Below are 25410 nucleotides of genomic sequence, written 5' to 3' on the forward strand. Positions count from 1 at the left end.
TATTAAAGGCCTTCATTTAGTTTAAAATGTCTAGGCAACAATATGTAGACAAAAATGTTGTGTTGTTTAGATGCCAAAAGCTATATAACTTTTGCCTTGGAAAGCTTCCTGTTAGTTTTAACGGCTGCTGTTGGATTGAAAGAAAATGTACAAGGCTGCCTTGTTGGCTCAGTTGGTTAAGCATGAGACTTCAGCTCAGGTCATGATCTCACCGTGCATGAGTTTGAGCCCCACATTGAGCTCTGTGCTGACAGCTCAGAGCTTGGAGCCTGCTTTGAATTCTGTGTCTCCCTCTGTCTCTGCCCCTCCTCCTCTCACCCTCTGTCTCTCTCGGTCTCTCAAAAAGAAATAAATGTTAAAAAAAAATTTTTTTTTTAAATGTGTAGCACCAAAACAAATTTCAAAGATGTGTGTCCTCAAATATTGTATTTCAAATAATTAAGAAATGATGATTGAGCTCTAAGCAGATTTGAATGAATTCTGGCTTTTGACGGTATTCTAATCGTTAAACAATGTTGTTAATTTATTTTCAGCTACAATTAACTTAAATTCAATGAATGATGGTTGGTATGGTGCATTGAAAGAAGCCATTCAGCAACAGCAAAACCAGTTGGTATGGGTTTCTGAAGGAAAGGTAAGAAATTTCCTGTTATTTTTGAGCTCTTTCAATAAATGATATAACAAATCAGAAAAGCCTTTGAGTTACCATTGTTTCTAATTAGATCAACATATTAGAATAATTTGGGGAGAGTTTGTTTTTGATAGTAAAAGACTTTAAGTTTTTATAAATTGTTTTTGATAGTAAAAGATTCTGAAATTTCCCTACCTATTGAATTACCACTTCAGTGGTGTCATCTCAGAGAGTTATTAAATGATAACTAAAAGAGTAAGTTTGAGTTCTGGCTCTGCTCCTGTCTGAGGAATGACTTAGAACCTGGCTTCAGTTTCCTTCTCTGGAAATGAGGAGAGTTGGGTGGGTAGGTGAGTGTTGCCCAGAGTGTTGTCCTCTGCATACAAGATGTAGGACTTGGTCAGAAAGAAAAAGGCACTGTGAAGGCAAGTAACAGATGAGAAATCTGCAACCACACCCGCTACATGGGGCAGTGGGACCCACCAGCATGGTAAAGGCTTTGAGAAGCCTTAAGTAAAGAACATGTGTTATTTTGTTTACCTAGGGATTTTTTTTTTCACTTAGCGGCTGTTAATATTGTTTTAACTTACTAGGAAATGTTGGACAAAGCAATTCATCACTTTTAGATTCAGATTTTGATTTTATATACATCCAAATGGCCAGCTCTATTTTTTTTTTTATTATTTTTTTAAGTTTTATTTCGAGAGAGAGCATGAGCAGGGGAGGGGCAGAGAGAAAGAGAATCCCAAGCAGGCTCTGCAATGTCAGTGCAGAGCCCGGATGTGCGGTTCGAACTCTCTAACTGTGAGGTCATGATCTGAGTCAAAATCAGGAGTTGGACACTTAACCAACTGAGCCACCTAGGCGCCCTGCAGATGGCCAGCTTTAAAATAGCTACTATCTATTGTATTGTCAGTCTCTCTGGTTTTATAGCAGTCTTCGATGGGAAAAGAGTGTTCATTTTGTTTGGCAAGTTAATACAGCTGAAAGAGCCTTTTGTTTTAATATCTTTTACCTTCAGTATAATATTATTGATGTTTTGGTTACTAGAGAAAATTGAGAATATCTCTGTTGTTTTTTGTGTGTGTGTGTGTTTTATATTTCCTTGTTGGCTTGGTTCTTGTGTTTTGCGCCTGCATGGCCTCTACTTTCCTCTGCCTGGCTATGGCTACAGCTGCTCTGGCAGTGCATGCTGCATGCTTAGGACCACCATGCCCTTTGTCCAGGAAACACAAACCTCTGCAAGAAGAGATGTTACAGTGCTTACATCTAGAGGTAGTGTCTGCTCTGCTATTCCCACCTGTATTCATGTCAGAATCATGGTTTTTCTCATCAGTACCACTTGGGGGATGGACTGTGCATATGAGATCATCAGACCACTTTGAATAACTGATATATCAGCTGGGACACTTGACAGACAAATCCAGGTGGAAAAAACCTACTGCACCACTTTATAAAAACACACTATTACTAATTTTCTCTCATGTGGCATTTGATACAAAGGATCGCAGTCCCTGTCATACTAGTCTGTAAAAACACAATTCTTTCAGCAGCCTTTGTCCACTCGAGTGGTTAATAGCTTGCATTGGTGATTCTCAAAATGAAGTTAGTTTATAAATACACAGAATGTGCTCTCTGCCTATCTGAGGGATTTTCTTTATCCACAAATCTTAATATTGTGTAAATTTCTTTTTGTGGTATTATTGTGTGCTTCCTGTCTTGCTTGGGTTTTAAAATGCAGGTCTCACTCCCCCCAACTTTTTATGTGAGGAAAAATAGATCATTTGTTACTAGGATAGATGGATGCATTTTGTAAATCATAAAAGGTTGTTATAATTTAAATGAAGCTTGCTAGATCTCCTGCCCCTTCTATTCAAGTATATTTTATCATAATAGACAAATTCTTAAAACCACATCATTTCACATTGACTTTCCTGAGTGTACTACTTTGGTCTAATTGCTAGGAAGAGATCTTTTTTGCAAGATCTGACATGGTCTTGTGTGTTCCCTACTAAACCAAGAAAGTCATCCTGAGGCTTTCTTAACATGTAGGCATATGTCATTTCTTGGTTCAGAGCAACCCATGGTTCTTGCTCACTAGTGCATTTCACAGCACTGAAAGTGAGGTGGATTGGTGAGTTCCAAGTTAATTCTTCCCCAAGAACTTAAATATTTCCCTGGCTGGCTGATGGGTTAGAGTCTTACAGAACCCTGGTGAGTTAAAGGTTAGAATAGATAGCAAAATGGCTTCTCTTCTGTAGCAGCCATTAGGGAGTTTAGACACCGTTGAGATTTCTGTGGGGGAGAGTCTGCTCTATCATAGAGAGAGCCCTGGGATTCTCACTCCCTGAGCCCAGCAGGTACTTTGTTGAAAACGAGAGCCCCTAGGAGGCCTGACATACCCTAGTCTTTCTTATCAGGAAGGCAGTACTCAGGCTCAGGCTCATAAGAGAGCCAGGCATAGGACTGTGTGCAAAGTCCCATTCAGGCAGCTCAGGCCTTATGTTTCTCCTTCAGTCTGTGCTACAATGGAAGGAGGATTGTCTGAATTCTGGATTCCAGATCATTCTGCTGTCTTGCCTAACTGGGCACAATGTCCAGGCAAGCTCTTCAGGGACTGTTCTAATTAATCCAGGTACTAATTTCAAACTAGTATCTAATGGCAGCCTGTTGATGCAACTCTTTAGATTCCTTTCCCTCAGGTACTTCTCATTATCTTTCTAGTCTACTCAGAAGGTAAAGTAGACTAATAAAAACCAGCTCAGTTCTTAACTACTTATCAAAGAGAAACATAATTGCATTTCTCCCTCAGCATCCATTGGACACTACATCTATGAAAAAAAATGAAAACAACAATTCTTAATTTAATGAGGCAACCGGCACTTAGGCGATTCTTTCCCATTTTGTTTTATAAAAACTTAAAGGGCCAAATACCAACTTTTTAAACAAGTTGTTTTCTCTATGTATATGTATGTAAGCTCTTACTCAACTTGAACTGTGGCATTTATTTTCATAGTTACTCTTACATGCGCTGTTCTGTCAGTGTGTCCTTGTTTCTGTCAGCTTGGTTTGGTAGCATTCTCCCTCTTCCCCTGGCTTTGGGGCAGTAAAGTAGGGACCTATTAGGTTGATTAGGTTTTATAACCCTGAGTGGTGTCAGAGTTTCTTCATGGACTCCTGGGGCTGAGCCTCGGAGTCCAGCTTTGTCCTGGCTGGCCAGCCAGCCTTTCATTCTTCCAAGCCCCTTCAGATCTCAAAGGATGTTCTGTGTGTCTGCATGTGTGCTTGTACAATCTTCTTGACCTTTCCTTGCCAGAAGTTTCAAGAAATAGATGTGATTTCTCCAAAGAAAAATGCCCTTTTCAATCTCCCTTGTAAAATAAAGGCCATCTCTTAAAGAACTACTGAATAAAATTTTTGATTTACTTTTATTTGACCCAGGCGGATGGTGCTACAAGTGATGACCTTGATTTGCATGATGATCGTCTGTCCTACCTGTCAGCCCCAGGTAGTGAATACTCAATGTATAGCACGGACAGTAGACACACTTCTGACTATGAAGACACAGATACAGAAGGCGGGGCCTACACTGATCAAGAACTAGATGAAACTCTTAATGATGAGGTTGGGACTCCACCGGAGTCTGCCATTACACGGTCCTCTGAGCCTGTAAGAGAGGACTCCTCTGGAATGCATCATGAAAACCAAACATATCCTCCTTATTCACCACAAGCGCAGCCACAACCAATTCATAGAATAGACTCCCCTGGATTTAAAACAGCCTCTCAACAGGTAAGCAGCAAGCATTCAACGTTTTGTAGTTAGAAGTGAATTATTAAATCTTAGAATGTGGTGATTGAGTTGAAGAGTATATTTTGTCCTTTCTTCAGATTAAGAATTGATCTTTAATTTCAATTTGACAATACCAAGGACTTAATTCTAAGCTTTGTGTGTTTGTCTTACACAGCAGTATACTGAAGTTCTTTTAAAAAATTGAGGACATGAGGTCATAGTTTTGTTATTCAGCACACTTAAAATGTATGTCTACCAACCCCTATAAATGGAAGTGGGAAGTTAGAAGTAAACAGAAACACTATATTTAAAATATTTTAAACACTTCACAGAAAGCAGAAGCCTCATCTCCAGTCCCTTACCTTTCGCCTGAAACAACCCCAGCATCATCAACCTCTGCCGTTAATCATAATGTAACTTTAACTAATGTAAGACTGGAGGGGCCCACCCCAGCTCCTTCCACATCTTACTCACCACAAGCTGATTCTTTAAGAACACCAAGTACTGAGGCAGCTCACATAATGCTAAGAGATCAAGAGCCGTCATTGTCGTCGCATGTAGATCCAGCAAAGGTACCTGTGCCGCAGTGTTGCCCTCATTTGTTGCTCTCCATCAGTCTAGCACACGATCATTTTTGCTTTGCCCTTTAAGTGTTCCTTTTGCTTTTTTTCCTGTGGGCTTACACACCATGGTGCTTTCCAATCAATATGGATCATTTCAGTTTTGTAGTGTGCATGGCTTCCGGTGGTATACTACTGATAATGTGGAGATAGGCCTTTTAATTGGGATTTGTGCTAATGTTTTTGTTACTTTTATTTTTTGGTTTTCAGTACCCTCCAGAGTTCCTTGTAGTATGTAGCTGTGACCCATCATGAACATTTTGTGTTTTATGAATTATGGTGTCCATACTTTTCTTTATGATTTTTATTTACTCTGTCCAAATCAAATGGAATCAGTAGTTCAGTGTATTAATTTTCTACTAAATTTAGTAATTATCTTTAGCTCACTTTCATTTAGAACATGCTAAAACATAAAAGCCCTATACCTGCATTATAAATTTTGAGCTTTCACTTAAACTAGCTTTCTCACTAATCTCTTTCTGTCTTGATAATAAATGGTGGAACATACCATTTTCACATACTAAATTATATTTTTGTGTATTAAAGTAGACTAGAATTGAAAACCAGCCGTTGTATTTACACATGAATTTTTTTATACAGGTGTATAGAAAAGATCCTTATCCTGAGGAAATGATGAGACAGAATCATGTTTTAAAACAGCCACCCGTTGGTCACCCAGGGCAGAGGCCAGACAAAGAGCCTAATCTGAGCTATGAATCCCAACCCCCATATGTAGAGAAACAAGCCAGTAGAGACCTTGAACAGCCCATGTACAGATACGACTCCTCTGGCTACCCAGACCAGTTTTCTCGAAACTATGACCATCGTCTACGCTATGAAGAGCGCATTCCTACATATGAAGAGCAGTGGTCGTATTATGATGACAAACAGCCCTACCAGCCTCGGTCTTCTTTTGATAATCAGCATCCTCGGGACCTTGACTCCAGACAGCATCCTGAAGAGTCCTCAGAACGAGGGTATTACCCACGTTTTGAAGAGCCAGCCCCTCTACCCTATGACAGCAGACCACGTTATGACCAACCACCTAGAACCTCCACCCTACGACATGAAGAGCAGCCAACTCCTGGATATGACATGCACAACAGATACAGACCAGAAGCACAGTCCTATTCTTCAGCAGGCCCGAAGGCATCTGAACCCAAGCAGTATTTTGACCAATACCCACGAAGTTATGAGCAAGTACCATCACAAGGATTTACCTCTAAAGCAGGCCACTATGAGCCTCTCCATGGTGCTGCAGTCATCCCTCCTCTAGTACCCACATCTCAGCATAAGCCAGAAGTTCTGCCTTCAAATACCAAACCACTGCCTCCACCCCCATCTCTGACTGAAGAGGAAGAAGATCCAGCAATGAAACCCCAGTCTGTGCTCACTAGAGTTAAAATGTTTGAAAACAAAAGATCTGCATCGATGGAGAACAAGAAGGATGAAAACCACACTTCTGGTTTTAAGGTAAGCATGTAACCATGCTTTTCCTGCCTTGGACACGTGGGCACATTCAGTGAAGGAGCACTTCAGAGTGCTTCGTGGCTCTCCCTCTCCTGCTTAAATGAAACCTGTTGTGTAACTATCTGTTCCTGGGGCATGTTTGTCTTCTTTTTTGCAGCCTCCAGAGGTAGCATCTAAACCTCCAGGTGCTGCCATCATTGGTCCTAAAGCCACTCCTCAGAATCAATTCAGTGAACATGACAAAACACTATACAGGTGGGTACACTTGGTGGTGTCTGTGGTATGGAACTGACCAAGAATCTGACCCAGTTAATAAGCAAGCCATTTACTGTGTTAGAAGAGGAGAGGAAGGAAAAGGGAGAGGATCTTGATTGCTGTCCTTAAACGAAAACTACTAGCCTTTCTAATTAAGATAGTGGCCCTAGAAAGAAAAATAAAGGTCTTGAAAATGCCTTCTGTAACAGATCTTTGTTAGCCTTCAGTAATCAAGTTTTTTAAAGAGATATTCTTCTAGCAAGCAATTAAAATAAAAATTTTAAAGCCCTGCATTTGTATTATGTTTTTTAGTTTTTAAAGTGCTTTCAGACATGTAAACTCTTAGTCTTCGGGGGTAAGGAAACAGAGTTTCACTAAAATAACAAAAATTAATTATTTAGGGAGCATACTCGTATGCCAGTGTGCTAAGCACTTCAGTGCAGTGTGGGTCCTTTCCTCCATTTTAAAGAGAGGCACTGAGGGGGGTGACTGGGTGGCTCAGTTGGTTAAGCATCCAACTTTAATTCAGGTCATCATCTCATGGTTTGTAGGTTCGAGCCCTGCGTTGGGCTGACAGCTCAGCGCCTGGAGCCTGCTTCAGATTCTATGTCTCCTTCTCTTTTTACCCACCCCCCCTTCTCTCCCTCTCTGTCTCTCAAAGATAAATAAACATTTAAAAAAATTTTTTTTAAGAGAGGCACTACGGCTGAGGGTTTTGAGTAGCTTTTAGGATTTAGTGGAGCCAGGAGACAAACCTGGCCAGCTGCTCTCTTAACAGTGGCCTCATCATACTGTGAGTAAATGACAGACTGGGTTTGAATAGTTTTTCTGCCCAACTAATGAGTTTTATTTGCTTACATTTGTATTTGTAATAAAGAGAAGCTGCTATCTGACATTACGTTTTCTTTTTAATGATGTCTAGTGCTTTTCATGAAAACGTAAACTACTGTTGGGTCTTCTTTAGCCAGTATCATTAGCTGTTTTCCATAAAATAAATATGTAATAACTGAAAGCTTAGGCCCTTTTTTGATGTGAAACCTATTTATTTTTGTTGGAAAGTTTCTAAAATTCACTTAAGCAGAGTGTACATAACAATGTATAGACAGACGGTCCTCAACTTAATAATGGTTTGCTTAGGATTTTTCAACTTTACAAGAGTGTGAAAGCAATATGCATTCAGTAGAAATCATAAAAGACCTTTTCAAAATTTTTAATTTTAATTTTTTTTTTCCCCCAGGCTAGTGATATATGGTACAGTACTCTCTCCTGATGCCGCTTAGCGGCAGCTCCCCGTCAGCCATGTGATCACGGGGGTCAACAGCCAGTACACTTAAAACCACCCTGTATCCTTACAGCCATTCTCTTGTTCACTTTAAGTATAGCATTTGATAAATTACATGAGGTACTCAATTATAAAATAGACTTTGTGTTAGATGAGTTTGCCCGACTGTAGGCTCATGTATGTTCTGAACACACTTAAGGCAGGCTAGGCTAAGCTAGGGTGTTTGGTAGATGAGGTGTACTAAATGCATTTTGGACTCCTGGTATTTTAACCTGACAGTGGATTCATCATGATGTAACCCCATCATAAGTTGAGGAAGCTCGGTATTAATTTGCTTAATAACTTACTTTCTTCCCCACTGCTTCCTGTGCCTTGTAGAACTTTGAACTATATAGAGCTGTTTCCTTCTATGAGAATCCTTTATTGATCCTGGATTAAAGTTCTTAAATTCTCTCAGTTATTAATTGTTGCTAACATAGATGTATATACTTTGAGAAGTTCTCCACTGTCTTAGTTAGTGCTTCCTGTTCTCTAATTAACTGCTTCTAACCTGCTGTGAGGCTCTGACCAAATAATTATCAAGCTTATTAGGTTATGTCAAAGGACTCATGAGCCAGAAGAGGGCTGCCTTCTGAGTGTAAATGTATGAAGACATGGGATTTGGAATGTCCATTTTGACTGTTGGATTGTTCAGCTAGATGCTGAATAATCATAGCAGTAAAAGGTCAAGATAACATATTTGTGTATTCCATTTTCTTTGTAAAATTAACATCTAAAAAGTTCCATTTGTCATTCATTGTCAGGATCCCAGAACCTCAGAAACCTCAAATGAAGCCACCTGAAGATATTGTTCGGTCAAATCATTACGATCCCGAGGAGGATGAAGAATATTATCGAAAGCAACTCTCCTACTTTGACCGAAGAAGTTTTGAAAACAAGCCTTCTACACACATTCCTACTGGCCATCTCTCAGAGCCTGCCAAGCCAGTTCATTCTCAGAATCAACCAAACTTTTCTAGTTACTCTTCAAAGTAAGTTATTTCACCTGAGACTTACTTTTAAAAATAAGAAGAAACATAAACATTCAGTTGCATAAAGTAATCATGTGAAGTTCAGTGTATTTGGAAGGAATATAGTTAAGTCCATATTTAACACATGATTTCTGTTGGCTCCAGTGGTTCAGCACTGTGCATAGTCTGTAGCTCTAGAATATGTGTGTGTGTCTTTTGTCCTTAAACCCTGATATCTGATACATGAAAGTTGTTAAAATCAAAAGGTTTTGAGGTGAAGACCCTGATTTTTAGGTGAATCATAAGTCTCCCCTCTCTCTGTGCAGCATATTTCATGCTGGTTCTTTTCCTTCTTTTCTGTTTTTATTTTTTAAGTATGAAAATAGCAAGGGGGGGTGACATTATTTGAGGGAAGATAATAGTTTGTTGTTTTTTCTTCCAGGTGAGAAAGAGCTATCTTTTTTTAAATGTGGGAGCTTGAGACGACTTTAAGTATTCTGGTCCAGTTTTACACTTGGAAAAGAAAGGAAAGTTTTAACACATGAGGTGACGTGATGGGCAGGCAGAGCTAGGACTGAACACCCAAGTTTCTCCACTCCCAGTCGTTTTCCCTGTTCTGTGCTCTTCCCTTTTGTTGACTTGTCTATTGGAGGTTTTGTTGATTTGTTTTTCTTTCTTGTGGTTTTGTTGGGGTACAAATCCAACTGAGAGTGAGGTAGAAACTCACATAGGCATAGGTGGGTTTATACTTCAGCAAAACAAACCCACAAGAATGAGAAACAGATGTGGATTTATTACAAGGAATTCATTTACACCGTTGTAGGACCCTGCTAATAAACAAGTTGTGAGTTCACAGGACAGGAAGAGAGAAGATCCAGAGCTGTTTGAGAGTCTCTGAGTTCAGGAAAGACCTAAGTTCTTTTTAAAAAGGGTCCATCCAGATAATCTCCCTTTTGATTAACTGAACTCAACTGATTTAGAGGCATTACATCTGTCAGTCCCCATCACAGCAGCACCTACATTAGTGTTTGAATGAATGATGGGGACTATAGTTTCACCTACCCAAGTTGACCTACCAAGTTCCAAAGCACCCAGATTTTTACTGAATTAGATGCTTGGGATTGTCTGAACTTAACTATCATTTGTCGTGTACTGTTGAGTGAAAAATTTTTTTAAAAATACTTTAAAACCTCTATTGTTAAAAATCTAATTATAATTACCACTTTTTTCTTAGACATCATTTGAAGTGAAGATTTAAAACTTTTTTCCCACTGTCCTCTATTTCAGTCTTTGTCTAGAGAAGAAAGCCCTTTATGTGAAATGCAAATGCAAACTTTGGGTGCTGCAGTGGGGGTTCTGTTAAATACAAACAGTGTCTTATACCAGTATTGTGAGCCTCACCCAACACAACGCTAGAGAGGTGCCCAGTACATCTGGGGAGGGTGTCCAGACTCCAGTGAGCCTTAGTAGCTCACCTCTGGTAAGGTAGGAGGGTGTATCCTTTTGTAATCATCTCTACTTAAGTCATTAAACACATTCGTTCTTGTTAGAAGCAGGTCCAAGGGTATAGTTTAAGGAGAGAGATTTTATTCATCCTTTTATATACTCGGTAAATAGAATGCAGTCTTAAAAGAACACATTTAGGTCTGAAAAGTAAGAAGTCTCATCAGAGAATCAACTGACAAGGCATTTTTGGTTTTGGGTTGTTTTCTACAAAGAAGACTTAACGTATTTGTGACGTATAATTTTCATTCAGGGTCTAGAATGCTGCCTAGTATTTGGTGGGTGGGGACCCAGCAACACAGGGGATAGTGTGCTAGGTGTGTCAGCTGCCCACCTTTTCATTAATGCAGCTCTGGGAGGAATGAGTCTTAACTGGTCAGAGGTTTCTCAAGGGTAGATTGCCTTTGACAGAAACACATAACATCTGTCTTTGTGAATAGGCCCCAGACTCTGAATGTTTGTGTTTCCTGCCATGAGTGTTATGGAAGCCGGAAAGTGTGACTTGAGATGCACATTTTAATACATTTCCTTCCTTTGTGATAGAAATCAAAAACTCTTTGTAGTTGTGCTTCATGTCCCCATGTGGGTATTCGGTGGGTAGAGCTTTGGGAAGGAGAATGAGGAGTGAGACATGATGGCTAAGACATAAGGGGTCTCTGTGCCTTGCCCTTCTAATGCTGTTGTACTGTTGTGCCCAGTGAATACGGCTTTAACAATTGGAAAGTCATTTAAAATATACAGCCCTCTTACAGTATTTCAAAACTGCTTTTTGTTACCAGTAGACTGCCTACAGGCCTTCATTTTCTAAAGTATAATATAGAAATAGCAAAGCTCTTTTCTTCTGGATAATAGGTGCTTATGTTCCACTTAAAAACATACCTCCGAGGGGACCTGGCTGGTTCAGTTGGTTAAGTGTCTGACTCTTGATTTCATTCAGGTCATTCATCCCAGGGTCGTGGGATCGAGCCCCACATTGGTCCCTGAACTGGGTGTGGAGCCTGCTTAAGATTCCCTCTTACTTTGCCCCTCCCTTGCTTGTTCTCTCATGTTCCCCACCCTCCAACAAAAACTCCATACCTGAGAAATGGTGGGAGTTGAGAAGGGAGAATGGTAGCACAGGACAGACGCCCCAAGAGAGCAAGTGGATATCACCTGTCTTACAGCTCTGGAGAGCTGGGTTGGAATTGGGGAGATTAGGAGATCAGTGACTCAGACATTGATCTTCAAAACAAGTAAGGAGTTTCTGGGATCCTATGACAGGGCTAGAAGAGCCCTGTGCATGTGTCCCAGCCCAGAAACTGAGCTTCTTCAGGGCAACGAGAGATTTTTTTGTCACTAAAATATCTTGTCTCTCAAAAGTCAACTTGCTGTGAGACTTTTATGTCTCAAAATAAGTGTTAGTAGTTTTCAGCTTTTTAAGAACTTAGTAAGATTAACTTGGTTTCTATGTGCATGTGGCATTCACTGAGAGAGGCTGTGAGATTCAAACATGGAAGCTTTGCAAATAGGCTCCCCCCCATCCCAGGACTTACTTTAGGACTGGTAATGGATTCAGGTCTTGCCAGGAAAGAGCACAGGTTAATCATAGTCAGGTTTCAAAGGCATGCATATTTCAGCTTGCCTGTTCATCATCACCCCCACTAGGGATCAGCACAGCTGTTGTGTTGTACGGCTTCCTCCTACATTTTCACTTAGAGGATTTCTTTTGCCCAGCCCCTTTTTTTTTAATGGAGCATTTCATTCTTACTTCTTCAGAGTGTGCTGATTATTCTTAGTATTGCTTCTTTATTTAGTATTGCTTTCTTTATTTAGTCCGTTTCTTTGCTCACCACTAGCAAGTGAAGCCAAAGTGGGCAGAGATGGAAGAGTAATAAAGCTCAAGCACCTTGCTACTCACTAGCAGCACAGTTAAAATACGTGGAGGGCCGGGACACCTGAGCAGCTCAGAAGGTTAAGTTTCCGACTCTTGGTTTTGGCTCAGGTCGTGATCTCATGGTTAGTAGTGCAGAGCCTGCTTGCAATTCTTTCTCTCCCTCTCTCTGCCCTTCCTGCGTGCATGCATGTGTGCGCTCTCTCTCTCTCTCTCTCTCTCTCTCAAAATAAATAAACATTTTTAAAATGTATGTGGAAAGTGGGCAGGCAGTACCTAACTATATTAACTGTATTTTGATTTATTGGTGATTTTCCAAACTTAAGTCAGAGCTAGTGATGTTTTCTTTTATAGATCAGATGATTCTGAAATGGTGGATGTGTATTTTTTGGTTGATATTTTAAAATGACATTTGAGTTCCATTTGCTGCAAATGTACTTAGTTAGATTGACCATTTTCTTTCATTTTTCTATTGCGCTTTTGCTTTGCCATCACCTAGATTTCTTGGCTCTTATCCTAGCTATGACTACTTGAAAAGGACCGTCAAGTGGTAAGACTGGCATTAATGTGAGGCTGTTACATGAGGTGTCCCTCACTGCGTCACTGGCATTATGTGCACTTTTAGATTTTAAAGTCATCTTCAAATGTTTAGCCTAAGTGCCTGAAAGCGACAAAACCACATAGTTTTAAAGCCAATCACTAGAGTAGACTTCCCCAATGAAATTTTCTGTGAAAATACATTCCAAATGTGTGTTTTGTTTGTGCACATAAAACCAGTGCAGCTTTGGCTCTCTGCAAAGGTTTAGATGGCAGTGTTGTAATTATGGGTCTATTTTAAAGATTTCTTTTGTTTGAATTGTACGTGTTACGTATTAACAATTGGCGATCTGAAAAATAAGCATACATGGCACAATTTGACTTAAAAGAGCCTTATAAAATCAAGCAGTGTCTGCTACTCTAGCAACTATTTAAACAATTAAAAATGGATCTAGTAAATCAAGGGCAGTTTCAAAGTGAAAGATGTCCAGTGTGTTTAGTGTTACTGGAACACAACCACACCCATTTCATTTACATATTGTCTATGGCTGCTTTGGGGCAGAGTTCGAATAGTTGTGACAGAGACTGTATGGCCCAAAAAGCCAACAACATTTACTGTCCAGCCCTTTACAAAAAATTTGCCAACCTCTGGTCTATAAAAACATTTTTTGTGGTGCTCTGAGTGTGCCAGAAACCAAGGATTTGTACTTTAGATACCAAATCAGTAGTGAATCTAAGGAAGATTTGGGCCAATAAATATTTTTCAAAATATTTGCAAGACTTTCTTAAACCTCCCAACCATTACTGCCTTTTTGTAAGCAACACAATTAATATTACAAGTATACCCAAAATTTCATCTGCCTTTGGTTGCCATCTTCTGGATGTTTTACTAATATTCTTTAAGTATCTGTCCTGTCTTTACATTTCTTGTGCTGATGAATGATTGAATTTGTTTGTATATTTTGGTAGAGTTAGCCATTTATACTCATAAGAATAAATTGTGAAATTTCCAGTTTTTTGTTGTTGTTTTTTTTTAACTCAGGGATAATTAGAAGAATGAGAACTTGCTTTTTTGTAAATGTGAATCCATATTCATAAGTTGGCATTGTCTTTGTTTTTTTCATAGGGGAAAGTCTCCTGAAGCTGACACTGCAGATAGATCATTTGGTGAGAAACGCTATGAGCCGATCCAGGCCACTCCCCCTCCTCCTCCATTGCCCTCCCAGTATGCCCAGACCAGCTCCTCTCTCGCCCTCCACACGCATGCCAAGGGGGCACATGGTGAAGGTAGGAAGTTTGGTTTGGAAGTTGGCATTACTGCTGTAATAGAGTAATACTTACAAAATTGTATTCTTGCAGTTTGTAAGCAAAAGTGTTTTTCATTTAAAAATACATACTTGGGAGCCTGAGTGGCTCAGTCAGTTAAGTGTCCAACTCTTGGTTTCAGCTCAGGTCAGGATGTCACGGTTCGTGAGTTCAAGCCCTGCATCAGGCTCTGCACTGACAGCACAGAGCCTGCCTGAGATTCTCTCTCCCTCTCTCCCTGCCCCTCCTCTGCTCTGTCTCTCAAAATAAATAAATTTAAAAACAAATTTTTTTAAAAATACATACTTGAAACATATAGGCTGGGAACAATGAAACTAAGTGTTTTGTTAAAAGTACATCTTCTAAAAAGAAAAAAAAAGGTACGTCTCCTGTTTTTATAACCATAACCATTATATCAGAAAAGACTTTTAGCTAAATAGATGTTAATCTGTTTTACTATCACAGCTCAATTTTTGGAAGTAGTATTTGTTTGCCGGTATGTCTGAATCTAAATTTTTGATTGGTGGTTTGTAAAAATTACTGTTATATTCCATTTATACCCATGGATATAGGAAAGCCATAAAGTCCCACATAACCTGCAACCCTTAGCACCTCACAGTTATGTGCTGTGGCAAAATCCCAGCAGAGTAGCCAACAGCTCCAGGTGATTCATTTTAACAGCTGTACCCCTGCGTTTTTCCCATCTTCTCTCCTTCATGTCTCCCTGACCAGGAACTATTTTCCTTTACCCATGCCGCCTCTCTTCCGGGCCATTGGCGTGGCTCCTCTCCTTCATTCCTGCTTGCTTCATCTTTCTCTCTGGCCTCACACAGGTGCAGCTCACTTCTCTGTTGTTCAGAGCACCTGTTGTTCCTGCTGCCTCCTCAAACTGTCCTATGTCTCTTTGCCTTCCATCAAACACTCTGAAAGGGAGACTGTTGCCTTCACCTCCAAATGCCCCTTTTTTGGCCCTTTCAAAAAAAAAAAAGATTGTTTATTTTACCCTAAGAATATACCATGATTTATCCATTCTCCTGTTGGCTTTTTGCTACTACAGACATTTCTCTGTTATTTACAAGAATCAAATTCTAGGCCAGCTGTAGAGGTGTACTGGTAGATTGATCTTACCCCATGTTTAGGATTTTCTTTCCACACTGTCATGTCTGCAGGTAAAGTTTTAATTCTTTCCGATCCTTAAATGCCTTTTCTTTTTCTTGCCTTCTTGTGCACTGTCAGGGACCTCCGGCAAATGTGTCAGTTTGGAAGTGATGAGAGCAGACATCTCTGCCTTCCCCATCTTAGGGAGAAAGGATTTAATGTTTCACCCTTACGACATTAGCTCTATGTTTTTTATGGCTTGTTATAGCTACTCTTTATTAGGTTTTAGATATTCCTTTCTATTGCCCTCTAGTTTGCTGAAAGTATTAGGTCACATGCTGTTTCTGCATGTAGTAAGATTACTGTAACATTTTCCTTCTTTAGTGTGTTAATGCAGTAAATTATATTGCTGTGTTCACAAGGAATTTGGGTTTATTTTTTCCTTTTTATGTAATGTCCCTGTCTGGTTTTACCATCGTTGTTGTGCTAGTTCATAAAAGAGAGCCTAGGACATGTCCCCTGTTTTCTTTCTAAAAGACTTTGTATAGTGTTGGTGTTATTTTTTCTGGAATTATTTCCTAGAATTCAGTTAGTACTTCTTTACCTTGCCACCAGCCATGCATGGAGATTCCTGTTCCACATCTTTGCCAACTCTTGGCATTACTGAACCGAAGTGTTGCCAATCTAATGGGTATGAAGTGTATTTGGGGTTTGTTATGTATTTGCATTTCCCTGGTAGTGAGGTTTTCTGTCTTGTAAGGTAACTGAGCATTCTGGCCTTCACTTCTGTTGTTGCCTCTGCACAGCTTTCTCCATATTCCTATTAGTAGCATCTTTCTGGTGGGTGTATAGAGGTTCTTTATAGGTTTTAGATCCTAATTCTGTACAGTTATGCAAATTGTGCTCCCAGTCTGTGGCTCCTTTTGACTTCATTTAGGTGAGTTCTGTAGTGTTGATTTTTTTTTCTTTTTTTTCCTTTTTTTAACATAGCTCTACTGTCATTCTGTTTCTAATTTGATACGGACAGTGGGAGAGGGTACTCAGACAACCAGGCTCTGGAGGCCTGGACACTGAGCAGCATGACCCTGACTCTACAGTCACAAGATACCCCAGAGTACCACATGTGTCCATGCCCCCTGCTCCCTCGATGTCACAGGTAGCCACCAGGGTTCAAGAGTCACTTTCTAATTGTGGGGACCCTGACTTGGGCCTTGACTTCAGCACCGAGACAAGTTAAGATGGGAGAGACATCATAGGGGCTATTAAAACTTCTTTGAGGAAGTTTTTTAAATGCTTATATATGTTTATTTTTCAGGTAATTCGGTGTCATTGGATTTCCAGAATTCTTTAGTGTCTAAACCAGATCCACCTCCATCTCAGAATAAGCCAGCAACTTTCAGACCACCGAACCGAGAAGATACTGTTCAGTCTACTTTCTATCCCCAGAAAAGTTTCCCGGATAAAGCTCCAGTTAATGGAGCTGAACAGACTCAGAAAACAGTCACTCCAGCATATAATCGATTCACACCAAAACCATACACAAGTTCTGCTCGGCCATTTGAGCGCAAGTTTGAAAGTCCTAAATTCAACCACAATCTTTTGCCAAGTGAAACTGCACATAAACCTGATTTGTCATCAAAAGCCCCTACTTCACCAAAAACTCTTGTGAAAGCGCACAGTGTGGCACAGCCTCCTGAGTTTGACAGTGGAGTTGAAACTTTCTCCATCCATGCAGATAAGCCCAAATACCAAATGAATAATGTCAGCACTGTGCCTAAAGCTGTTCCTGTGAGGTAAGATTTTTGCCTTTTTCTTGGCTCTGTGATTTGTCTAATGTGAGTTTGGTGTAGTTTATGTGATTTGGGACTTTTAAGAATCATTCTGACATAAACTTTTTTTTTTTTTAATGTTTGCTTATTTTTGAGAGAGAGAGAGCACATATGCACAAGTGGGAGGGGCAGAGAGAGAGGGAGACACAGAATCCAAAGCAGGCTCCAGGCTTTGAGCTATCCGCACCAGAGCCTGATGCGGGGCTCGAACTTGTGAACCGTGAGGTCATTACCTGAGCCAAAGTCAGATGCTTAACTGACTGAGCCACCTAGGCTCTCCTTAACTTAAACTTTTAAACTGAACAGTTTTGTCCAAAAGGTTGTTGCAATGAATGCTGTTATATGAAAGGTCCTGCAAGAGGTGTAAGAGAATATTAATAAAATAATAAAGCTAACTGATCATGTACAGTCCATAGATACTGTCAATATCCCCATTTTACTAAGAACTGAAGTCAGGTGACACTGCATGTTGCCCAGTCACACAACTAGGGTGAGGGAGCCCCGGTTCAGCTGCTCCTGGTCATCTGAATACAGAGCCCGTATTCTGAACCAAGCATAGCATTCCATAACCTCTAACCTTGGCCTGCTTACATTTGGAAAATATCTCAGAAGCCTGAGCACCTGTATTCCCTGTCTACTCTCTGTTCAACAGTGATACTAGAAAATGTAACAACCTCAAAATGGTTGCTCTTTTTATGGTTTTAGTGAGTAATATATTTGAGCAAATGAGACTGGGAAAGCCTCATATACTCCTTTCTCTAGACCTGTTCTGGCCTCACATAAGCTCACCTCAGCCTCCCAAATCCACTTACATTGTCAAGCCACCTGCTGAAACAGAAGCACTTGCAGGCAGAACCCAGGGCCAGGAGGGCCACCTGCTAGCTTCCCAAAAACAGGGATGGTCATGGAAATGTGCTGCCTTCTCCTCTTTGTAAGCCTTTCCTGTAGTGGGGGATGGGGTGCTGCATCAGCATTGTCCCTGCTGCTCTGGTCATGCAGGAATCATCTGTAGCTTCCCTCCACACACTTACTGTGTCGGTCCATCTTTCTGCTCACTTTTAGGTTGTGACTCAAAATTTTACTCCAAGCAGTCTTGGTAGCCTATGCTTTTGAAGCAGTCTTTGATACCACATCCCCTTGGCTTCTGATATTCTTTGTGTACTAAGTGAATATACTTTTTTTTTCATGGGTGCTTGGGGTGTACCCATACCAAAGTATTGTAGAAAGCTTTGACAGCGTGGGCCATAAGTGTGCATGCTCAAAATCCTAGGGAGATAGAGAACCTAATTAGTACTCATCAAGTCTGAGATGCCATAAGTTGCAAGATGCACCATTGTCTTATATATCACTAAGGAAAGAAAAGTGCTATCAGTTAAACCATGACTTACCGTCAATTTTAAAATACGAATTTCATGGATGTTAAAATGCGGTTCTTAAGACCAACGTATTGTAGTAGTTGGGTGAGCAAGGTATTAGGCTTTGTACATTCAGTAATGAAATTGAATAGTTATCTTCAAAAATGAAATCGATTTCTCCAGGAAGAATATGATTTATTACTCCTGTGAGTAAAATGTGTCACCAAAAACTTACCTTTTTGATTAAATGGAGAAATAAAATGAAACAACCTGTTAGAGTCATAATGGAAACTCTGCTATATTGTTGGAGGTTTATTCATTAGCTGTTTCTGGATTCTCAGCCCTTCAGCTGTGGAAGAAGATGAAGATGAAGATGGTCACACCGTGGTGGCCACAGCCCGAGGCGTGTTTAACAGCAATGGTGGGGTGTTGAGTTCCATAGAAACCGGCGTTAGTATAATTATCCCACAAGGAGCCATTCCTGAGGGAATTGAGCAGGAAATCTATTTCAAGGTCTGTCGAGACAACAGCATCCTCCCACCTTTAGATAAGGAGAAAGGTAAATGGTTTTATTTTTCTGCTTGGTTTTTAGTAACTTGAGTTGTCATGTGTGCTCTTCAAAGCTTGTAGTGTTCAATTGAGAGGATAATCTGGACCCCTTTTCTGCTTTGCCAACCCCAGCACGTTTCTCCCATCAGGGCAGGCCTCTCCAGTGGGCACTGTGGAGGGGGGTGCCCTGGGATGGCATCACAGGCAGGCACGGGGTGTCCCACAGGAAGTCCAAGCTGGTGGAGGTGAGCACACAAGACCTTCCACTCATTGGGCTTTACTTTCACTGTGAAAGTGACAGTGACAGCAGATGACTGGCCTTTGGGCATTCCTCCCTTGGTCTGCTAGGTGGTCTTAGCTGACCTCACCAAATCTGTCTTTGCGTCATTCACCCCTTCCATGTCTAGAGACAGGTTAGATAACACCCACTCAGAAAGGCTTTGCTCCATGCCTGTCACCTGACTGTAAGACAGAAGCTTCTCGGGGCAGGTGCTCGTCACCCCAGCTCTAGCACTAGTAAGAGCTCCACACGGCGAATAAAATATCCCTCTCAGGTATCGCCATGTGTGTTTCTGAACTTAAGGAATCCAGGAAAGCTGTTATTTTCCATAATCTTCCTGGATATGTCAGGACGATACGATGAACTACGTGATGACTTCTTTTGGAGTCTTACAGCAGTTGCTTTACTTCCTTAAATATGTTACTCGAGCTCATTTTCTTACATTTTGCTGGAACACTAACATATGTTGGCCCTGTGTGAATCCCTTAAACCAAGTCTGTAGCAAATACAACATTTAAAACGTAAGATCTAAGTAACATTTACAAAAAATACATTTGAATATACAAGAACCCCATGATGGAATGGTGTAGCCACTGGCTACCTGTGGTTATTATGAATTGAAATGTGCTGGAAGTATAAAATACACACTGATTTCAGAGATTTACTATATTGGTTACATGCTGGAATAATGTTTGGGATATATTGGGTTACATAAATATTAAAAATTTATGTCCCTGTTGTTTTTTCTTAATGTGGCTACTAGAACATTTTAAATTACACATGTGTCTTGCATTATGTTTCTCTCGGTCACTGCAACTATAGAGAACTAATGGCATTTGGCTTTAAAGCATGTCATTAGAAGGGAGGATGAGGAGAACTGTGGGCTAGAAAGAAGATGGTCATCTAACCTCTCACTCCCACCCCCTCCTTGACTGCAGGCGAGACACTGCTGAGCCCCTTAGTGATGTGTGGGCCCCATGGCCTCAAGTTCCTGAAGCCCGTGGAGCTGCGCTTACCACACTGTGCGTCCATGACTCCTGACGGTTGGTCTTTTGCTCTAAAATCATCCGACTCCTCGTCGGGTATGCTGTCTTCACTCTGTCCTTTGGGGGCTTTGGGTACTGTCATTGATTAATCCCTGGGCTGTTGGAGCTACACATGCTGTTTGTTAGCACATCTCTACCTCTGTTGCTGTGGCCTTGTAGGCATCACCAGTGTTTTGAAATTTCTTTGTGGTTCATATATAAATGAATATGGAAAAGTATGGGAAGTTTCTGCCTTTTAAACATTGATGATTTGGCCAAAGGTTGGCTGTTTCTTGGTGTTCAACAAAATTATTTGTTCTGTCAAAATTTTTAAGATGCAGTGGGAGAATTTTTGTTGCTCTACGTACATGGGCATTTCCATCTTCTTATTAAGATGATTCCTTTATATAATAATTTCTTTATATAATAAAATTATATAATAATTTCTGTTATATATAAATAATTCCTTTATATAATAATTACCAGTCTTTAATTCCTCAATCTACAAAGTATAGACACCAGAGAAATCTGCAAGACAAAAAATACCTTCCACTGGGATCATACTTGGCCACGGTTTTCAGTGCAAAACCCTGAATAACTGCTGTTGTACACACTACTTTTAAATGGCTTTTTTTGCTCTTAAGATCATAATTTCAAAATTTCCATTGCATTTTCACATTTCTCACTTCCTTGGGTGACTACATCAGTTACCAGTTGAAGCATTCTATATTTTTTGGTATAGATCACTTTAATTAAACCTAATATAGAGAAATAAGAATTTAAAGTTTTGCTTCTGAATTTTTAGTAAATCAGGTGAACATAATGCAGTTTTAATATGAAATAGAGCTTTAGGGTATTAAAATTGTAGGAATATACTTTAATACTACCCAAGATTAAAAATTATATATAAATATGTATTTCCTGATATCTGCAGGTACATTTTCTGGAAAAAGCTAATAAATTAATTTTAATACACTGGATAGTAAAGCTGTTTCCTCAGGGACTCCACTGAGAAGCATTTTATTAGCCTAGTTTGAATTAATGAATTAACATTAATAAAACTGCACTTAAAACGTGATATTCTGAAAGTCAAGTTGTAGCATGAGCTCTGATTGTTTTCTAAACCAAATTAGGATGAAAGTCTTTAAAATAACTGTCTATTGTAGTTAGTTGTTTTAGAAATGATTTTCTTCCGGGATATTATATGAAGCATAAATTATCTATTTGTTATTCCTGCTTTTTATGCCACAGAACAAAAGTTATTTTGTTAGATTGAAACAACTTTTTCCTGTGTTAAATTTTGAGTGTGTTCACATAGAAGAGAAATGTTCCTCTGTGTAATCCCATATGGCTCTAGAATGCTTTGCTACTATAAATTTCTGTTTAGAAAGTCAGGGATAGCTTTTTTTTTTTTTTTTTGTCTCCAATGTTTATTTTTGAGAGAGAGAGAGAGAGCGCGCACGCCAGTGAGGGAGAGGCAGAGAGGGAGAAACGGAATCCAAAGCAGTCCCCAGGCTCTGAGCTGTCAGCACAGAGCCCAACACGGGACTTGAACTCAGGGATCGCGAGATCATGACCTGAAGCGAAGTCGGGTGTGTTCAACCCACTGAACCAGCCAGGCCCCCCATGGGGGGTAGCTTTTGATAAGTACTAACTTGATCCCAACAAAAATTAGTATAATAATAAGTGGAGGGTTTTTTGTTTTCTTTTTTTACTTCCAAAGAGTTGTTTTCACTCTACCTCATGCCTGAGCAGGCTGTTCTCTGCAGTACTGCCCATAGAGATCTGTGAAGTTAGATCACTCGGTTTTAAACTGCTGAGCCCATGATGACTCAGAGACCATTTCGGTGTACGGCTTGCTGTACATAGCGTCTCTCAACCTTGGCGTAACGTGGACGTTGTGGCCAGATGAGAATTCTTTGTTTGTAGGGGCTGTCCTGTGCATCGTGGGCTGTGTAGTGGCATCCCTGGCCTCTGCTCACCAGATGTCAGTTGTGACAGGCCAAAACGTCTACAGACATCATCCTACAGGGGTGCAGAATCGCTCCTGGTTAAGAACTATTGTGTAAGGGAGGCAAAAGTCAGCAGCTTCGAGTATCCCTTACCTTGGATGCCACAGAGCATACAGTCATGCCAGCCTTCTTCACACTAGGTGTCCGATACTGGGGCTTCTTAGCTTCAGCTGCAAATCTCAAAAGCAACAAGAGCTTGTTAAAAATGGAAATACCCAAGCCCTGCTTCAAACTCAACAGACAGTGAATTTTCAGAATTTCACAAGTGATTTTGTTGTACCGCCAAGTTCAGGGCTGAGAAACTCTCGGCCCAGACTTGCTGATTTTTGGGGGGTAAAGGGGAGGAAGGGTCTTCCTTCCAGAAGAAACCAGATTCTGCAGAATTTTCAGGCATTCATTCATTGGCATGTAGTTGAGTGTGAGAAATGTGTTCTCATATTCAATTCAAATGGGTCCCAACTTTCAGAAGTGCTGTCAGTAGTTCTGTGGAGCCAGGCACTGGAACTGTACCCCAGGCGTATTTGTCGCCCCAACTTGTATTCACTGTTTGAAAAGGCATAAACTTGAAAACATAAAGAATAAAGGAGAAATCTGAAACCACTTTGAATCCTTAGATGCTAGTGGGTCCTCAATGGAATATAGCACTTAGAGCTTTGATAACAAGTGTATATGCTGAAGAACGAGAAGAAGGTTGTATGGAAGTATATGTGTTTATGTTTGTCCCATGACCATTAGGGCTGGCACTTTAACCAACCACAATTGATATGAACTTCTTTTTCTCTCATAGGTGATCCTAAAACCTGGCAAAACAAGTGTCTTCCTGGAGATCCAAATTACCTTGTTGGAGCAAACTGTGTTTCTGTCCTGATAGACCACTTTTAATTCTTAAAATATAGGAACTTGTTAAATAATGTGAAACTGGGTTAAACTTACTAAATCTAAATGGAAGCACTCTATCAAGTATTACACTTTTCTTAGAATTGATACTGCGATTTGTTAGTATTAAGCATTTTGTTTGAACAGATGAAGATTAGTGAGCATGCCCCTGCCCATGGTCAGAAAACATGCTGCAAACTGCATGTTTATAATTGAAAAACTATTGGTATTGGCTGGAGGGTCAAAGATGGTTTGCTTTGTAATGATTTTTGTACTTTTTTATGGTCACTGCTTAACTTCACATATTGATTTCCGTTAAAACACCAGCCAGTAAATGGGGTGCATTTGAGTTCTATTCTTTCCAAAGTACATTGTTTCAAACTTTATTATGGCCCTAGCCTGGCATACACATTTTATTTTATTATGCATGAGGTAATATGCACACATTTTAAAAATGTACCTGGAACCATATAAACCAGTGTAGTAGATTTAACAGAAATGTACAGCAAGGGGAATTTATAGCTCTTTTTGGCAGGGGGTGGGGGGAGTCAAGTGAAGACAATTACTTATTGTATATGAAAACACATTTTTTTAGGGAAGGACACCAAAGCATGTGAGACTGGTTCTGTGGCTTCTTTGGATCTATAAATTAACCATATCACCACAAACATACTAACCAGCAGGAATGCCTTACCCTCATGTTTTTAATTCTTAGATCATTCTCTCCGTGTATTACTAAGTTTTTATGGCTTTTGTGCACATCTAGATACTGTATCATGAAAAAGATTGAGTAAATTGTGGATTTGGTGGTTTCAGAAATGTATAATCACCCAGAAGAAAAAAATGGTGTGATTTGGGGATTTTTCTTTTCTTCCTCCAAGGGGCAGTGGTGGTTTTCTGTTCTTTTTGGCTATGCATTTGAAAATTTTGATGTTTCAAGGATGCTTGTACATAACGCGTGCATACCACTTTTGTTCTTGGTTTGTAAATTAACTTTTATAAACTTTACCTTTTTTTATACATAAACAAAACCGAGTTTCTTAAGGCTACCTTTGTATCTCTCTCCTGTACCTCTTGAGCCTTGAACTTTGACCTCTGCAGCAATAAAGCAGCATTTCTATGACACCTACAAGGTCATTTTTAAAAAAAAAAAAAGAATGCACAGAGTTGTTACATTTTTAAAAGTGCTGCATTTAAAAGATACAGTTACTCAGAATTCTCTAGTTTGATTAAATTCTTGCAAAGTATCCTGACTGTAATTTGTGATACCATGCTGTGCCCTAAAGTGTATTTTTTTACTAATAGACAATTTATTATGGCACATCAGCACGATTTCTGTTTAGATAATACACCACTACATTCTGTTAATCATTCATTAGGTGTGACTGAATTTCTTTTGCAGTTATTAAAAAATCTCAAATTTCTAAATCTGCAGAATAAAACTTTTTAAAATAAAGTGCTGGTTTGGTCTGTTTCCCCCCAGTTTCTAGTTTCATGCAACTTTATAATCCTGTTAAAAGTCCTGCATCCTGCTGCACATCACCTAGTCCCCTTCTACTGCATCAGGTAGGGTGTCTGTGGAGTACGTCCCTGCAGCCATTGCACCCAGATAGGTGAGCAGTGCCAGTCACTGAAACCTCAAGACAGGGTAAGAAGAGAAGGAGGCTGACTTAGAGAGTTCTTGGCAGTGTTTCCACCGCTTCTGTAAATATACATATATTTATGTGTGCATTCGTGTCTTGTACCCTGCTTTTTCCCAAAAACGTAACATGGACATTTTCTTATGTTGTAACATTTGGGGGTAGAAAGTGATTTTAATGGCTTTAAATATTCCATCATGATTGCCATATTTATTTAACAACCCCCCTATTGACATAGAGGTGGTTGGTTGGTAGGAAGTGCAGGTCTATGTAGATTCAGTCTATTTTATTTGTTGCATCTTTTTTATGTACAGTAAAAGTATCCGTTTTAGTGTGCAGTTCTCCAAATTTTGACGGAGGTACATAGTTTTATAACCATTACTACAATACATCAGTTTCATCATCCCCCAAAAGTTCATTGTTTCTCCCTCTTTATACCACCCCCCCCGCCACACACACACACACACACAC

At 39.9% G+C, this 25410-nt stretch overlaps 1 protein-coding gene across 7 annotated transcripts in view; it reads left to right on the forward strand.

Annotated features, from left to right (window-relative positions):
* Positions 1–24755, forward strand: part of TJP1 (tight junction protein 1) — a 245271-nt gene extending 220516 nt beyond the window's left edge. For 2 of the 7 annotated variants that reach the window (XM_027067914.2, XM_027067917.2), the window contains 11 exons: positions 534–634; positions 4073–4423; positions 4756–4995; positions 5644–6516; positions 6671–6768; positions 8854–9081; positions 14097–14257; positions 16689–17166; positions 18899–19116; positions 20325–20468; positions 23211–24755. In XM_027067914.2, the coding sequence (XP_026923715.2) occupies positions 534–634; positions 4073–4423; positions 4756–4995; positions 5644–6516; positions 6671–6768; positions 8854–9081; positions 14097–14257; positions 16689–17166; positions 18899–19116; positions 20325–20468; positions 23211–23305 (2987 nt within the window). In that variant the 3' untranslated portion in view covers positions 23306–24755. The remainder of the gene's footprint in view (positions 1–533; positions 635–4072; positions 4424–4755; positions 4996–5643; positions 6517–6670; positions 6769–8853; positions 9082–14096; positions 14258–16688; positions 17167–18898; positions 19117–20324; positions 20469–23210) is intronic. The other 5 variants (XM_053223640.1, XM_053223639.1, XM_027067916.2 and 2 more) reach the window with 5 other exon arrangements.
* The last annotated feature ends 655 nt before the right edge of the window (positions 24756–25410 follow it).

The sequence above is a fragment of the Acinonyx jubatus genome, chromosome B3 (genome assembly GCF_027475565.1).
Source record: "Acinonyx jubatus isolate Ajub_Pintada_27869175 chromosome B3, VMU_Ajub_asm_v1.0, whole genome shotgun sequence".
Taxonomy (NCBI): domain Eukaryota; kingdom Metazoa; phylum Chordata; class Mammalia; order Carnivora; family Felidae; genus Acinonyx; species Acinonyx jubatus.